Source organism: Stegodyphus dumicola, chromosome 8, assembly GCF_044657685.1.
Source record: "Stegodyphus dumicola isolate Sdum_Otavi_A_Nest chromosome 8, ASM4465768v1".
Classification (NCBI taxonomy): Eukaryota; Metazoa; Arthropoda; class Arachnida; order Araneae; family Eresidae; genus Stegodyphus; species Stegodyphus dumicola.
Genome location: NC_140775.1, coordinates 183718920 through 183737405, shown reverse-complemented (window position 1 = coordinate 183737405; position 18486 = coordinate 183718920). Strand labels below are relative to the sequence as shown.

At 35.7% G+C, this 18486-nt stretch overlaps 1 protein-coding gene across 2 annotated transcripts in view; it reads right to left on the bottom strand.

The window, feature by feature from the left end:
- LOC118192136 (serine/threonine-protein kinase BRSK2-like) overlaps positions 1-18486 on the bottom strand; it is a 320182-nt gene that overhangs the window by 41050 nt on the left and 260646 nt on the right. For both annotated transcript variants that reach the window (XM_085822811.1, XM_085822812.1), the window contains exons 11-12: positions 13312-13418; positions 6914-7004 (exon numbers count right to left, since the gene is read on the bottom strand). In XM_085822811.1, the coding sequence (XP_085678937.1) occupies positions 6914-7004; positions 13312-13418 (198 nt within the window). The remainder of the gene's footprint in view (positions 1-6913; positions 7005-13311; positions 13419-18486) is intronic.

Below are 18486 nucleotides of genomic sequence, written 5' to 3'. Positions count from 1 at the left end.
ATAACCTTTCTGCCTAGAAATAACTCAGCAGGAGTTTTGCCCGTTGTATCATGTTTTGCGGTCCTAAGGGCGAAAGCAAATTCATTGACATAGTTATCCCAGCTTTTATGAAAATTTTTAACATAACTACGGATAATTTTCACTATATTTCTGTTGACCCGTTCCGCTATATTTGATTGCGGCCGATACGGGACCATTTTTAAATGACGTATGCCCAGTTTTTGGCACATGTCTTCAAATATATTACTTACAAATTGAGGACCATTATCCGATATAACTTTTAGGGGCGCCCCGTATTTTAAAATATATTTATTTAAAATAGAATCGGTAACTAATTTCGCGGAGGCTCGTTTTAAGGGAACAATTTCGGTCCATTTACTAAAATGATCAACTATAACAAGGAGATAGCGACTTTTGTTTAACTGACTTTTTGGGAAAGGGCCCAATAAATCGATGCCGATTATTTCATTTGGAAATTCGGATTTAATACTATTTAGAAACCCGGCCGGGCGGAAATTAATATAATTAACGGCTTGACATGTTGGGCAGGACTGGACATACGCCCTTGTTAACTTTTGCAGTTCAGGAAAGTAGACTGCCTCGCGTACGCGTTGAGTAGTTTTTCGAATACCAGCATGAGAAGCTAAAGGGCTGTCATGGAGCTCTTGCAGGATATTTAATCTAAGACTAGCTGGGATAACAGGTCGAAATTCGTTGTTGGAATTCGTAGTTTTTGTATAAAATAATAGACCATCTATTAGTTCGTAATGGGCCGCCCTATTTCTTATCGCCACAATATCTTGGTGGCTAAAATTTTCAGGATCCTTCAAATACTCATAAATACTTCCAAACTCAGGATCCTTACCCAGTTCGGTTATTACAGTTTCTCGGGAATTTATTGTACACGCTGTCAGCGTTGCAACTTTTACGGTATTACCCTGTTCGTCTAATTTAATTCGTGACAGGGCATCTGCTACGATATTTTCCTTTCCGGGGGTATGCTTGATTACCAGATTATATTCTTGCAGCTTGAGTGCCCATCTTATTAACCTTGGGGATAAATTTTTTCCAGAGTACAATCTAGTTACCGCCGCATGATCAGAATATACTGTTATCGGCGCCTTTCCAAAATAGACTCGGAACTTTTGCACTGCTAACAGAACTGCAAGTGCCTCTCTCTCGGTCGCGGAATAGTTTCTTTGTGTTTGATTTAAAGTTCGGCTAAAAAATGCCACTGGCTGCTGATTTTGCGAAAGTACCGCTCCTACCGCATAATCCGAAGCATCCGCTGAAATTTCTAAATTTTCATCCTTTTCAGGAAATTTCAACACAGGGGCTTGCGTTAATGCTTGTTTTAATTTTTCGAAAGCACTATTGGCTTCGGCCGTCCACGAGAATCTTGCCTTTTTCCTTTTTAATTTTAACAATGGCTCAGCGATAGCCGCAAAATCTTTTATAAAGGACCTATAATATGAACAAAGTCCTAGAAAAGAAGAGAGCTTCTTTGCCGTGTTTGGAGTCGGATACTTTTGTACAGCGATTATTTTTGATTCATCTGTCTCGATCCCTTTTTGCGATATTTTGTAACCTAAATATTTTAATTCAGGGGCTGCAAATTTGCATTTTTCGACATTAACTTTTAGACCGGCCTCATTTAATAAAGAAAACACCTGTCTTAAATCCTGTACATGTTGGTCTAGATTATCACTAGTAATAATGATATCGTCTAAATAGATAAATGTGGACTTTCCGAGAACAGGTCTTAACACAATGTCCATGCATCGCTGAAATGTTGCTGGGGCGCCTGAAAGGCCAAACGGCATTCGCAAAAATGCATAAGTGCCAGACTTGGTTATAAAAGCAGTCTTAGGCACGTCCTCAGGCCTGATCCCTATTTGAAAATAACCATTCGTTAAGTCTAAAGTTGTCATAAATTTGGTTGATTTTATGTTCCTTAAAATTTCTTCTATAATCGGTAACGGATATACCGGATATTTCGTTATGGAATTTAATTTACGGTAATCAATAGCGAATCTCCACCTTTTTGGATGCTCCAAAGGATAATCATTATTTTTCTTACATAAAACCACCGGACTAGCATAACTACTTGAGATAGGCGTTACGATCTTTTTACGTGGCATATCGGTAATATGCCATTCTATAATTTTTTCCTTATTCTTATCATACCGGTATGGTTTTTGACGAACCGGCAATGCATCTCCGGTGTCAATACTATGGTTAGTAACCTGGGTAAATCCTGGAATATCACTAAATAAGGAAGCAAATTCACTTACCACTTGTCGGATTCTATCTTGCTCGTCATTAGGCAGGTGGTCGAGATTTAACCTTGGCGGTTCAACCTTTTCTACACGCACTGGTTTCATCGTCAGCTTAAGAGACGCTTCATTAAAATCCAGTGTAGCTTGTGCGTCTGAAAGAAAGTCTATTCCTAGTATTAAGTGTGCTTGCAAATTCTTTACTATAAAAAACATCACCTTTACTTGTTCGTCCTTGATACGGATGTACAAAGGTACTTTACCTACGCACTTACATTGTTCTCCTTGCGCCGCTAATACTGTTGTATTATCCGCATTATATATGCGGTATTTGCGAAAATACTTTCTAAAAAAGACTTCTGCCACACAGGAACACTGCGCGCCGGTATCCAGGAGTGCGGTGGCCGGGATATTATTTACCAAGACTTCAATCTTCGGAAGAGTTAAATTTTTCACCATTACTGTATTTAACTTGTAGGAAGAGGGGTTTTCGTGGCCTTCGGATTTCCGCACCCTCTCGTCAGCAGAAATCCGTTTTAGTTTAAATTATTTTTTCTTTCGGTGCTTTCCTTCTTTCTCCACTGGCCTTGAGACTTTTTTCCTGGGTTGCTATTGAACTGTCGACGTTCGCCGGCTGTTTTTGAATGCTCGGGTTTCCTTGCCCACTGATTCGCTTTTTCTCCGTAGCCATGTGCTTGAGTTTGCTGTAGTCTTGGCGTACCAAATTGGTTTCGCTGTTGATATTGGCGTCTTCTTTCGACGTCCGCCGTTCTTCTACTTTCAAACTGGATTGCTAGCTCAAATAATTTTTCCAGTGTAGTCGGATTTCTCAATTCAATAAAGTCTTGCACTTGGGGTAGTAACCTCGGCAAAATCACTTGAATTATTTCAGGATCCGGACGGTTTCCATACAAGAGCTTGAAAACGTGAATTTTTCTTAAAATAAAGCTCGAGATGTTTTCCATTCTTTGTTGATATATACTGAAAAGTTCTGTTTCTAATTTCGCACGATCCCTTACAACAGGGAAGGCTTTTAGTAGGGCAGTCTTGAAATTCTCGTAAGTATAGGTGGGACTTCCTGCTTGACCCAAGAGACTTCTGCCGATACATTTGAACCAGTTAAGCGCTTGGCCCCTCAAAGCGCTGGTAGCTAAGGTAACTTTTTGAAACTCGTGCACGGGGTAGAGCATGAAGTGGTCATCCAATTTTTCCAAAAAACTGGTTACCTGTGAGTTTCCATTAAACGTTGCTTCTGGTTTCATCGAAGCGCGCATGGTCTGGACAATATACCCAAATCCTTCCAGGGCGGCAGCTGGCATTTCTGGATTCTGAGCTGTTTCTGCAGGCAGCACAGGTTCTTCTTGAAACTCGGCCATGGTTATTCTTCGTCGGGCGCCACTATCAGGTTCAATGTTTCTTCTAACCTTCTTCGGAAACATACAATGACCTGACTAGAACAGAGAGCTTACTAAAGCTATGTTCACTAATTGTAGTAAGTAGACAGGATACAGACGAAGGGTATACAAGACCCTTTATGTTTCTTTATATACAATGACTTCCGTACTTCGGAATACAATGACCCTCCACTCGGGGTCTAACTTAAAAGATATCAAAATAAAACTAAACTCTAATTTAACTTTAGAATAAGATTGGCCTTATAATAACAGAAAGCGTATGTAGCACAGAGACTGTGAACACTACAATACGTTTAATTTATCAAGAGGATTAAAACCTCTGGCCTGGAAGGCAAAGTAGCAACTGCGTAACTTCTAAGGTAAGCGGCCTGCTTCGAACTCACGGCTTCCTCTCTTCTGCTTGGCAAAAAGGCCACACTTAAATACTTGGCGTTCGCCAGACAACTTTGCATAAACTCCTTCACGCTTATAATTCTGGCCGGAAGTAGAAAATAAGAAGTGATAGTAAAGATTTAAAATAAAATAAACGTTAATAAAACTTAAGATCCTTACAGTACGTACGTACGTATGTATGTATCTCGCATAACTCAAAAACGAATAGCTGCAGAGCATTGAAACTTTGGGCATGGGACTGCTATAACATATAATTGTGCACCTCTCTTTTTCATTGCAGTCGACACCACCAAACGTATATATATATATATAAACCTCTCTGTTACCTGGATCGGTGAGCTGAGTTTTTTTAAATTTTTATATGTTGGTAAATTGTGAATTTTTTGCTTTAAAAGTGATTGAATTTTATTGTTCTTATGCTCCAGTTAAGGTTTTCATGCTTTTAGTTAAAATGCATGATATAGTTATAGAATTATAAACAATTTAAATGTTTAAGTGGCGAGTTAAGCCTAACGGGGCTGCCATTTATTAACATTTTGAAACTTTTAGTAGAAAGGTCAACTTAAGTCAGCTGGTGCACCAACTTCAGAGTCTTTCTACCCAGGGAATTTAAAGTTAAATTTCAATTTTGTGCATCGAAGATGTTGTCTTTCTGTCGTTTGAATTTGTTTGGGCGTAGAAACTCTAATTTTAACTATATTTTTTAAAAATTTGTTTTTAACTGTTGTATTTGATGTTTTAAGTTTTTCTGTGTTTGAACAATTTTTAATGAAAATGTTTTGAGTTTTTGTGTATTTTTGCCTCGCCACGATAGGAGAAATGGATTCATTGAATATCTATTGAAATTCGAGGAAATATGTTTAAATGAAGCACAGCAAAAATGTGTATAACTTAATAGACCGTATAAGGAAGTCGTGTGATATCCGCATCAGGTATTTACTTTTACAATGAAGATTATCAATAAAGGTACTGGCTATTCAGGAACGGTTGCCAAGATTAAATAAGCATGTTTTCATAATGACATTTTTATGTCGGAACATCAGTGTGAGGATTTTGCTTGAATACTCAATTCTCATAAAGGCGTTAGCATCTTGAATAAGACTAGACATTATGATGGCATATTACACAATTATGGACTTAAAGATCTTTGATTAGGAGGAAACAAAAACAGATGAAATCATTTTAAACAAAATAACATATTGTACGAAATGTGGATATCTCGAAACAAAATAGGCGGGTGCTTACGTCTTTATCTCTCTCCTTAGATACTTAATAATATGCTAATCGGACTCTAGGGTCAGCAGTCTGTAAATATCCATTTCTAGGGCTTAATTTCTAAAAGGTATGGGAAGCCTAATGAAAAGCATTGAGATTCTAACTGAAAAATAAGTAAATAAGTAAGTATGTAAAAGCATATAAAAAATAAACAAACAGGTAAAATAAGAAAATATTAAATAAATAATAAATAATGTACGAAAAATAACGCAATTAAATGAATTAAAGAGAATTAAGAGACAAATATTAAAATAAATGTAAAAGAAATATAAATAATATAAATATGCTTCAAAGTTATTTTAGTTTAAAATAAGGCGTCATGCACTATTTTCTTTGAATATTTTAAAAATATTCTTTCCAATGTATTAGAAAAATTGAGCGTTAATAATTTTAGTACCAACATAAACTGGAGATTAAAAATAATTGCTTAGAATGTGTTTAGTGAAACCTCAGAAATTTTGAATTAAAAAGTTATGTTGCTTATGAAAAGCTAATTAGATATCAAAATATTGTGTAGAAAAATATATACGTAAGGGCGAAAATGTATCAAACAACATTTACATTGCTGTTTATTTATTTTTTGCTCTTATTTAAAATACCGTAAATATTCGGACAGAAGTTAGGATTACATATCGATATAAAAAATAATAACAGTATACCTTTTTTATATTTACAACTGACTATATAGGGCTACGATAAAAGATTCATTCATTTTCAAAACGCTGTGTATTATCAAAAGTATACAGCGTACAAATATGCTAAGAAGGCCATGCATTTTTACTTCCTTAAAGGAAGTAAAGGAAGTATTGTAATTACGAAAAATTTCGGGTATCAACGAAAATATGTATACAGCGTACAAATATGCTAAGAAGGCCATGCATTTTTACTTCCTTAAAGGAAGTAAAGGAAGTATTGTAATTACGAAAAATTTCGGGTATCAACGAAAATATCCATTTTGCTCGCTCTCGAATCCATGTGAACGAACGAAAATAACCGCAAACTCACCAAGTTTTCCGCACATGCTACTAATATTCTATATGCACCACGACACAGGCCTAGACGGTAGTTGAACTCGTTCCACACATTTTGTAGTTCCATCCTGCAACACTGACCTATTCTCAGCTCTTCCAATGGTCATGGGAAGGGTATATAAAAAAGTTTTAATGTGCCCCTAAAGGAATAAATTACAAGGCGTTAGATACGGAGGCCCGCGTGGCCAAGGGAAAAAATGCGAGGTCATCCTCACTATCATGCCAAATCTAGCGATGCGGAAACTCATCATTCAGGTATCGGCGAACTTGGAATGTTCCAATGAGGGGGTGCCCGTTTTGTTGGAAGACAAAATACCTGGAATCAGCAGCCAATTGTGGAAATAACCACGACTGCATCATATCCAGGTAACTTGCACCCGTCACAATACTGGTATAGGAACTTAGTAGTTTGCGTTTATTTATTTTTGAATATATAGTGTTTTGAAAAGGCATGAATCATTTATGGAGCCGTGTAGTAGTTATACAGTTTCATTTCATATGATTGCTTTTTGAAATTACTTACCTAGGCCCTGATCTGCCATTAATTTGACAGGTATCGACCCTTTTCCTAGGAGGATCAGCTGGTACAGTACAAGGAAGAGATGTTGAGAAAGCTATGATCAGAAGAGTGAAATAATATTGAAATTACGTGATATATTACACTGTTTCTTTCATATTATCATATTATTAAACATTACATATTATCGTATGATACTTATATATTATCATATTGCAAATTAAATATCAGTAGATCTGGTGGAAAACCTTAGAACCACAAACACTAAGTAACTGAAACATGAATCTTCAATTTTTTTCAAGGATATTTTGATCTTCATTACATAGCAAACTACAAGACAACAGTTTTTTTACATGAGAAGGAGTCACAAATATAAATGAATTTAAAGGGAAAGGAAAATTGCTATATTTGATCAACAATTCAGCTGAGATTCAAAATGGCTGCTCGGTAGTTCTTCATTTCCAGAAACTCTTCACGAACCATTAGGATGCAAGACACATTAGACGCCATTTTGGGTCACTGCATACCACGGAGTATAACGAGTCGTATGCATACTTGTAATGCTATGTTATAATACATATTTTCTAATTAACCTTATTTCTAGTGAAATGAATTTATTTTTTATGGAATTAAAAAGAAATTAACTAAATATTCCTATAATTGATGGTAACAAAATGCTAGAGGTTCTGTTTGTTTGGAGATTCAGAATCATGTATAATTTAATTTTGCCATTTTCACTACATTATGTTACAACTCTAAATATTACTTACAAGACATCCGTATTACCTTTAATCGCACATTGCTGTGAGCCATTCATAACGATGAGTGAGCAGATTTTTCAAGAAATTCGAAAATTTTCAAAATCATGGAATGAGACTCATTATAGGAGCTATTAAATCTATCCCTATTGAAGCTATGCTACTGCTAACAAAACAATTGCCCGTAAAAACTATTACTGAAGAGAAGATTGTTATCTTATATGAAAAAATGCTTCGTGTTGGAGATTCTTCATGGACTAATTATCGGGACTCAACTAAAAATCTTAAGACCCAGCGTGGCTTCCTACAGAAGTTCGTAAAATCAGAAAGGAATGTGCTCTGATTGATCGAATACAACAATAAACCCTCTTTCTATGTTTGAAATCAAGACAAACCTTAACTAGATTGATTTAGTACCAATAATGAAACATGCATAGGTGTCTTGAAATGCCTTGTTCTGGAAACCGTTAATACCAAATACCCGAATCATAACAGGGTGTATGTTTATACAGACGAGTCATATAGTGATGATCTAATGTTTGAAAGTTTGGGTGTTTATTCTATCCTTTTTTATTTCTATGCTTCTGCTGGAAAAAGCCGAAATGCATTTGATGGTGAGGCAGAGGCTTTTAGTATTGCCCTAAAACAATTATTGAAGTTGCATTATAAATTCGAGAATGTCCTCTTATCACATTCAACAGTAGCAGTTCAAGTGATTGTCTCTATATCAACAGATGTTCTACATTGCCGAGAATTAATTCGAATCCTATTGCAGAAAAATAAGAAAACTGGAATACGGTGGATCCCTGGACACACAGGCATCTATGGTTATGAACAGGCGGAATTCATGGCACGAGAAGGTGCATCACTATTACAATCAGGAAACTCAAATATGTCATTTCACTCAATAAAACTAAATATAAAACAGTCTATTAAACAAAGATATCAGTTGAAATTGTTGGGTAGCTTTAAGACGAAGCAATGGAAGGCTGAAGATCTCACTTGCCTGGCCAGAATATCCACGACGTAATGCCATGGCTCTTTTTGGGCTACTTACAGGCCATAATTGACTGGGAGAACATCTTTACCAAACTGGTATATTTACTGAACAATTTTGCCCACTCTATGATCTTATGGAACCCGTGAATAGAGCCTGTCTTCGTCGCTGTGGGGCACTTCTTGGTTATGACTCCGAGACCACCCGATATTGGCGTGCCAGTGACTTTCAGTCACTTCTGTTACGTCCTGTCTTTGAACTTCTTGTTGTATTTTGCCTTGCCGTTAGAACTAGAAAAAAGTTCTGCGTTACTAAATCGCAATTCACTCGCTTGCCTATGTCACTTGGCAGATTGCTAATTCCAAGAACTATAGCATTGCCACATTGCATAAGCTTTTATTTATCTTTCGAATCAAAATAGCACATTGCTTACAGTAAACAGAGGAATAGAGACACATTATACATTATTAAGAATAGATAAATAAATAAATAAATACAATTTTAAATAAAAAATTAAATCCTTTAGATTTATGTATATTTTAAATAAAATTCTACTGATTTAGAAGGCGATTGACTTAGATCTTTGTTAGCAGTAAACTGGTTTTGATAAATTTCTTCTGCACAGAATTATTGACATTTATATATTTTATTACAATCCATAAACGATTTTTCAAATCCTGTGTATTACTGATTTATGCTACAGCATTAACTTGCTGCCACAATTTAGTTCAATTTAGTATTTTATCATTGAAACAAACACTCGAAAAAGTTAAAATGTAAACATCAAAAGGGCAGTCATCTTTCAGAATGTGATGACACTCATGCAAAATTACCGCTCGCAAAACGATAGCAATTCCATATTAAAAAGCAAAATAAGCTGATGTAATTTTAATTGAATTAATTTAATTGCACAGCTTTTTTCCAGCACTCTTTGACTTATTTAAAAAATGGTGTTCAAGTATAGAAAAAAATAAAGAAAAATAAATATGTAGAAAATTATATCCAGAACAATTATGTAAATGGTACACGTTTTGATTATGCGCATTGTAGATTATACACAAAGCTGGGGATGTAATTTGAAATCTGATGACAGACGTCACAATTAAAATTTTAAGAAAGGGCAATCCATTTTCTCACAGCCACTTGCTTACTAATTTGAAATTAGAGGTTGCTTCATAATATTCGAGGAAAAGATTTTTATAAATGATTTGTGCTCGAATATTGTTGTGTTTGAAAAAAAAATTCAAGTACACTGTAGAAAAATTTAATTATTTTCATCTTTTATTTGGGGGAAAAGGGTAGCGAATTTTGGAATAAGGAGAAAGGAAGAAGCGAATACAAAAACCTAATTCTGCAAATCGGTTTAGGAAACTGCGCACTGATGTTTATGCAAGATGTCATAGGATGCATAAAGAAAGAACATACATGCGCATACATATGTGCGCAGATTACTGTTTTGCTTCGGCTGACGCATTCATCCAATCATTCTTCGATTGAAATATTTAATTTATGACACACATTACTTAGCCGACAGGGATCGGATCACTAGCGTCTAAACTCGGACATCCAATTATAGATGTTTTTATTGCAACATCTCAAAATGTATTTCAGTGTCTCTTCGGTTCTACGCCTTAACTTATAGCAACAACTGTTTTTTGTTCATGGTAGCCATATTCGATACTGATTATAGCACAATTCTCATTGCTCAACGTATCTGAAATTTTAATAATCTCATCTTTATATTATAAGAGATCTCTAAAATAAGCTTAGTTATCTTGGAATTTGCCTTTGTTGCAGTCTGAACGCTCAGGGATATATGTGACACCGTCTCATGTGAAAAAGCGCTTTTGCTTCTTGTAACGCGGCTTTAAGAAGTAATTTTATGCTTAAAGCTGTGTTACGTTTGGGCTAATACGGTATTCTTACACTTATTTGTGACTGAATTTGAAATCTTAGGACTGTTATTATCAGAGCGAGGTTATAAGATTTAGAATGTAATTAAGGAATTGAATCAGATTTTTAATTAAAAAAACTTTTGCGTATAATAGATACACGAAATACACTTAAGGTATGTGCCTACCCTAAATTCGTCATTTTGGTGAAAATTTTCGAAAGTTTTTTATTTATTCATTTTATAGGCCACACATTTAGGTTTCCAAAAATGCTTTATTTTTGTTTTTACAATAACTAGAAGAAAAGTTATATTATAAAAAATAAACCGGAAGTGAATTTATGGATGCCGGAAGTTGGCATTTAAACGGTCGTAAAAATGTAAACAGTAAGTTTAAACAACTATTTTCTAATTATTAAACAATATAAAAGCTGTAAAAGCAACACGTCTTTCACTGTGTGACACTTTGCTGATAAAATGCCTACATGGGAGGACTCAAAACAATAATGAGTGTTTTAACAACCTTTTGAGGACTATTTTATCTAAAGAAACTTTTGTCCAACTGAAAACATTGCTTTTAGGTGCACATATTGCTGTATTATTATTTAATTCAAGATATTTAGGACCTTGTACCTATTTTAAGATATATAGAAATAGAAATGAATCCCATTATACTTGAAAGCTACATGGGAATAGACAAACAGCGAATTCAGAAATCGAAACGGCAATCTCTACAAGCAACAAAGTTGTCCAGAAAAATGCTAAAGGAAAGAAAAATTAGTTAAGAATGAAGTAAAAGAGGGCCCTAACATACAAATACGGCGAGTTTTAAAGGTCTAAAATGGCTACAAAATTTTTTGTGCTGTATTAAAATCTTTAAATGCATTTTCTGAGAAACTGTGTTTTTCATTACTTTTGATTGCGATTACGTTAATTTCTCAAAATGTATTTAGAATATTGAAATGAAATTTTGCCAAAATGTTTTATTCATCTTTAGCTGTGTTCTGTAGCAAAATCTGACCTCTTTGTATTTATAAATGGATTTTATTGACAGTATTTTGAAGAAAAGAGGATTTTTTTGGCTTTAATTTTTTGTACTAAGTTTTGAATATTTCAAGAAATTTCATAAGTACAGCCAATCTTTTGCTACAGAACACAGGTAAGTATGTTTTTTATATACTGTGTAAAGATTATTGAAGTATACTTATTAGAATCTATTTTAGGAGATATGGCGTAAATGAAAATTTTCACTAAAATTTTACTAAATATTGCCTATATTTAAAAAAATTAATGAAACGTTTCATAAATTGCCACTTAAATTCATAGTTTTATATCCCATCTTACTCAAAAACATGTGTGTTTAATTAAATTTTATGTATTTAAAAAAAAGTGCTTCTTATGGTGGCACATACCTTAAGTAGAAAAAGAATAAATAAATAATAATTACTAAACTACAAAAATGATAAGTTTTCTTTTTTTAACGTAAAGATAGATTTAATCATTTGCGACGTAAGACAATTATTTAGACATTATTATGAGAATCATTATTTTACTAGTATTATTAAGAAAACGCAATTATTTTTGCTACATATATTAAAAACATTAAGACTGAAATTGATATATATAAGTTTAAAATGACATTTTTACGTTATTTTTATAAATTAAGAGAGTGAATTAGATTTGTATCAGCTCCTTCTACGCACAGCCCACCAGCGGCCGAGCCGTAAAGTCATTGAACACTGGTAGTTCGGTCCGAGGTTCGAATTCCGCGAACGGGCTGGCTGCATGGGCGTTTTCGTGGTTTTCCCGATGTCTATGGTGTATAGGAGCCAGTTTCCCTTAGAAAGTCCTCCACGAAGGCGTCCCTCCCTTTAGGCAGATAGCCCTCGTGTGCTTTGCCATAATTGAATAATCCAATCCATCCTTCTACGCATAATATCATTATTAGCGGGCTGGGCCCGTTTTATTCACTGTTCATGTCTAAAAGAGTTTCCCATGTTAAATTTGTGGAGATGTTTGATATTTTAATGCTTTAATGTAAAACTTTATCTTTTAATCAGACTTCAAAATAATGTTTTGATAACAAAAACTTACTGACTAAGAAATTGCTGCAAAGTTTAGTTTCTCTAGATTTGCAACAAGAAAGAAAGTAAATAAAACGGAGTTCTCTTTGATATTGTAATTCTAAACGTCTTCTTTTATTATTGCGAATTAAAATATGCTTAAACCATTCTGGAATTATCATTTACGTTATTAAACTTACCTATGTATTCATTGAGCATAACAACTACAGCAAATTAAGAGACTGAAACTGATAAATATAAAATTTCAAATAACAAGTATATCTTATTTGAAGTTCCTTTTTATCAACTTAAGATTCTTAAATAATTTTTACAGTTAAATTTTAAGTTATTTAAAATAATTCTTAACGTATTTATTTAGAAACAAGTTTACATGATTTTCAATGGATTAATTTAGAAAATGATTATTAAATTTAGTAATCAATTTAAATGATTTCGGCAACAAAACCTCGACTTACTAACAGCACAGTCGTGCTGAAACTTGAACAGGAAAATTAAATGTAAGACTTCTGAAAAGAAGTCAATCAACTGTCATTTCCAAAAATAAAACGAAAAAAACCCCTTTTTGGAGTAGAGTAGATTAAATTTTGAAACAGAAATGGTGGCCTCGAGTGGCTGACTCTATGACCTGGCATTTCATTTCGCGGTGAATTTAGCTAAACAGACGCCATAGTTACCTGATTCAGACCTGTTCCTAATGATGACTTCCGTTTCATCTTCGTAAGCAGGTTTCCGCCGCTTCCGGTCCAGCAGCAGGAAATAGACTACTTTCTCTGTATTATGACTGCCAAAAAAGAAAAATGAATGATATGGTGAAATGTGCAATTAAGTGAGTTCGAAATGTATGACATTAAACTGAAACAAAAATGATACATTCGTTTTTGTTATATACATGCAGGAATAAGAAGAAATGAACAGTAGAATAAAAATTAGAATTCACTCTTTCATAAATAGGCGATAGAAATATTAAGTAGATATTATAAATGTATTGCCAGTCTTAAAGGATATTTAATATGCCAGCTAGTGTCCCAGTGTTGAAATTTATCATCTTTCGTCTGACACCTTTAGCCACTGAGAAACATTTTAAGCAATTTGAATTACAGTTCCCATACAATGGGCTTATTGATAAATATAAGGTGTCCCAACAAAAGCGCCGGATTTAACAGATCTAGTAAAATAACTTTATATTCAGAAAATTGAAAATATTTTAACAAACTTACAACAGGTAAATGTTCTGATTTAAGAATGTCAAATAATGGATGGTGTATGTCCTCACTAATTTGCTTTTCAGCAGCGCGCTCTCGACGAAATTCACAAACACTTTTTCACATATCTGCCTGTCGAAGTGGCTAATGATGCATTTAATTTTCTCTTTTTGTTGTTTCTCTTTAAGTTCGGATTTTTTGGAACTTGCAATTAGAGATGGCCAAAATAACTCCTTTAAGGAGTCAGATCGGAACCGTTATAGGAGCGATGAAAACCGCTCCTATAATCACGACTCCAAAGGACCCACATCTGTGACTTAGAACATTAACACCAAGTCGGGCTACATTCCCTGGCAGCTTCTTTTGAGCGCCTTACATGTTTATACAGCCTCCCTCGGACGACTGTGCCGACGGGATGCCAACCCACCGAACAGCCCGCAGGGACTTCACATGTTCATCGCCCCAATCCATCACACGAAGGGCTGCGCAGGAAGCCGTCTTCCCCGGCACAGCGCTTAATATCCACATGATTAACGCTCCCACAGCGAAGGCAACGGACACGACAGTACCAGTACGGTCCCTGCCAAGCCCGCGCCTACCATAGTATGGACCTATGGTTCTAGTCCTGTGAAGAATAATTATTTACCTCAACGAATCGAAGCTGACAGGACACAAGTCCAGTCAGTGGTCTGGGAAAACCCCGGGTCTCCTCCCATAAATGGTCGGTTCCGGAAATTCACACCAGTCGATCCCTTGGGATGGGTTGCTTAGCGTCATTAGCCTATACGAGCCAAGGCCTGGACCAAGGCGCCGTATAGTTTCCAGCGAGGCCACGAGGAGGCTGACGCTGAGCTGTGGGAGACGCAAGCAGGCGAACCTGAAACCATTCCCACAGTCCCTGCCCATCGATCAAACGCCGGGTCTCCTGCCTTCTGCCACTGCCTACGACGATCTCCCGCGCACGGTTCACGCCGCCTACAGTGGTTTCCAGCCGGTTCCGTACATCCGATCCCCGGGTCAAGGACCGGCAGATTGGTCCTCGGATCAAACGCCAGGTCTCCTCCCGCTACGCCGTCGGTTCTGGACATTTGTCCTCGAGAGGCCAATCGCCACCCGCCCCAGATCTGTGACTGATGTCGGAGCGCCAGAAAGCCGACAGTTGGGAATACGAGAAACTAATTCTTATAATCTATCTACTTTAAATAGATCCTAGCATTGCTAGATGGAGAGGGGGACTCCATCCACTTGCAAACAGAAGTGATCACTTTCGTTGAGATGCGTCGGTTTATTTAATGTTTGTTTCTTAAATACTAGATGGAACACAAGCAAAAAGCACACATATATGCATACAAAACATACAGACACATATAAAAAATAGGTCAGAGACGTTTCCGGTAAATATTAAAGGAAAGACTGTCACTGTTTACATTAAAAGGAATCACATTTTTGGCACGCTTCCCGACAAGAGCTCTCGGTGAACTGTTACAGAACTGCCGTTCCGTTTTCGCCGGAGCTCTGATTATTTAATCAGTTTAGTGAATCGGTTCCGGAGATGTTTTCAACAGGTCAGCCAGATCGAGAGCGTGATGATTTGCTCTTGTTGTTACCAATCTCTCTTGTCTGACAAAGGTCAGCACAAGCCCACGACACTCATCGTGGCAAGCAGTCATATGCGCCTGTCGTTGGCAAGAGCATTGAGCACCATATAGGTGACAGACAGACTTTACCTCAGGTACCCTCCCCCCCCCCCATTTTTGAAAAGAGGACACCCGGGGGCACGGGTCGGAGGTTTTTCCCACCACGAACCTCTCGAGAGGACTTTTGGCTCACCGCATATTTAGAATACTCCCATGTCGCACAGAAACTGTACATTTACAGACATCCATGCCTTCTTCGGGATTCGAGCTCGGACTCTTCGATACGGCAGTCAACGTCACTAACCACTGTCCGGTTGGCGACGCGTGAGGATTTTATGTCTGCTATCAAATTTGTGTCCCCTGATTTCTTTACCAATCTGCAAACTTTGTACTTTGCACCACTGAGAGTGCTTCCGCCCTAAGGTGATACCTAACGGAGAAAGCCCACCCAGCGGAAATTATTTATTGAGAAGATCCTTTTTACAGAGAGTTTTTACAATAAATATTTTTTCATGGCAGTGAAAGTTATTTACAATCTTCTTCGCATTTACATGCTACGTTGAGCTAATTTTGATATGTATTTCAATTTTATTATTAATGAATTTCAATAGTTCAAGATTCAGTGAAATTTCTGTAGTAATAAAGTTCAATCGATCAAAAGTTCTTGAGAGTTCTGAAGTTCTAAGTTCTTTTGATGAAAGATTTCGTAAATAATGTTCGATGTTTCAGATGATCGTAATGTCAGAGGGTCTTGGTTGTATGATATAAAACAAATTAGTTCTAGTTTCAATTTAGATCTTAGTACGAATATTATAGTTTTTTTTATAAATGATTGTACAATTTAGTTAATTTTGATATATACGAAACAAAGAATAAAAAGTATATAACAGATTATAGTCGTTTAACATTAGAATCCAAAAAGAAATTAGTTGATAAAAATAATTGTTGAAATTATTTGTTATGATTGATACAGTATTCTGTTGTTTTTGAAGCTTGGTTAAAGCAGAATGTTGTAATAGGTTGTTGGGTCCATTCTTTCCAGTATTGATTTGAAGGTTTATTTGAGTGACGCTCTTTTTTATATTCACATTCTAAAACATAATGGCCGGGACTCCCTATTTTACCACAATTACAAATGACGGTATCTTTGAGTTTGGATCTATTTAAATATGTTAGAAATGGACCATGTCCAGTTGTAATCGTAAAGCACGATGATATCAACTTAGTTGAAACATTTGGTATAAATTTTAAAGTCCTTTGCCTTTTGTTTTAGTATTAATCAATCTGCAAACTGTTGTTCAGTAATACACATTAGTAGGTACACATCCACATCCAAAGATTGCACGAAGCATCCTAACAGTCTGCGCGTAACGCTTGCCATCTTTCTGGCAATGAATTTACGTAATCAAAACTCGCTGTTTTTGTGAGTGCCGCTCCATGTGGACGAAGATGTAACGAAACTATGAAATGTGATGCAACGAACAGTGATAAAATTCCAATGCTGCCAGATCAGATAAAATTTGACATTCTTATTTGGAATATTTACCTGTTGTGAGTATGCAAAAATATGTTGTTATAAAACTAAGTATGTAATTTTCTATATTCTAAGAATAAAGTATTCTCTTGGGCATAAATTAATCCGTCACTTTTATCGAATCACCTCATAAATTAAGAAAATGCTAAGAATGCTGGTGAATGCATTCGACTGTAAAATTCAGCAGATTCGAATTAACTATCCTTTGCGGAGCGCACTTCATGACGGGTAAATAAGTGGTCTCTTTATCCACTTGTTCCAAGCGCCAATTGTATTGATCGTCTAGAATGCTGAAAATGCAAATCTTCAAGAAAATGAAGGAGAATCATTGAATGTCACTAAACTGAAGTCTCATACGAAATGTAGCAAACCTTTTCATGGGACATACTACAGCTCAAGTTTAATGGGACATACTACAGCTCAAGTTTCATGGGACATACTACAGCTCAAGTTTCATGGGATATACTACAGCTCAAGTTTTATGAGACATACTACAGCTCAAGTTTCATAGGACATACTACAGCTCTAGTTTCATGAGACATACTACAGCTCAAATTTCATAGGACATACTACAGCTCCAGTTTCATGGGACATATAACAGCTTACGTTTCCGTTATGGCATTATTCGATATTAACACCTTTAAAACCAATTTCATCAAGAAACTGCATATACAAGGTGGGCCAAAGAAGACCTACTAATGTTAAACACGGATAACTCTTGCAATAATCATTTATTTTCATTAATTTTTTATACATCAAATATATTTTATGGAAATTATGTAAGAAATGACATCAGACTAATGTCCACCATTTTTCTCGGTGCAGAGATTGGCTTTTTTTAACGCGTTTTTCATTACACCACGGAATGTTTCTGGTTGAAGGTTCAGTATTTTGTCTCGAATATTCTGCTTCAGCAGTCTAATATTCTCTGGTTTATTAACATACACTTTGTCTTTTAAATATCCCCATAAAAATGGATTCTGCTCCGCCACTGGCCGCAAAAAGTTTTCAATCATTGTTCTGTAAGAAGTTACGGAAATCTTTTCAAGCGTTCCAACCTCATTCTCGAAGAAATATAGGCCGATAATACTATTTGTCATAACACCGCACCATACAGTACACTTGAATTAAAATATTGCCGATATTTACGCTGCGACATAACAATTGATCGTTGACATGAATAGAAAAACTCGATAATTTTAACGCGTTGTTTTGTACTGTATGGTTCCATAATAAATTTCCAAGAATTCAATTATAACCTACAAAAAGAAAAAATAATTATATCAAAAAAATAAAAAAAAAAAATTGTGCTTAACATTGGTAGGTCTTATTTAGCCCACGCTGTATTACGCAGGACACTGTTCGTCGCTCCATGGCAAGTGTATCTGGCAGTTGTCAGCAATGCCTTGTCTGTCACGGAGGATATGTCCAGGACGTTGTTATTGAAGAAATGAAAAAAAAAAAAAATTCTAAAAT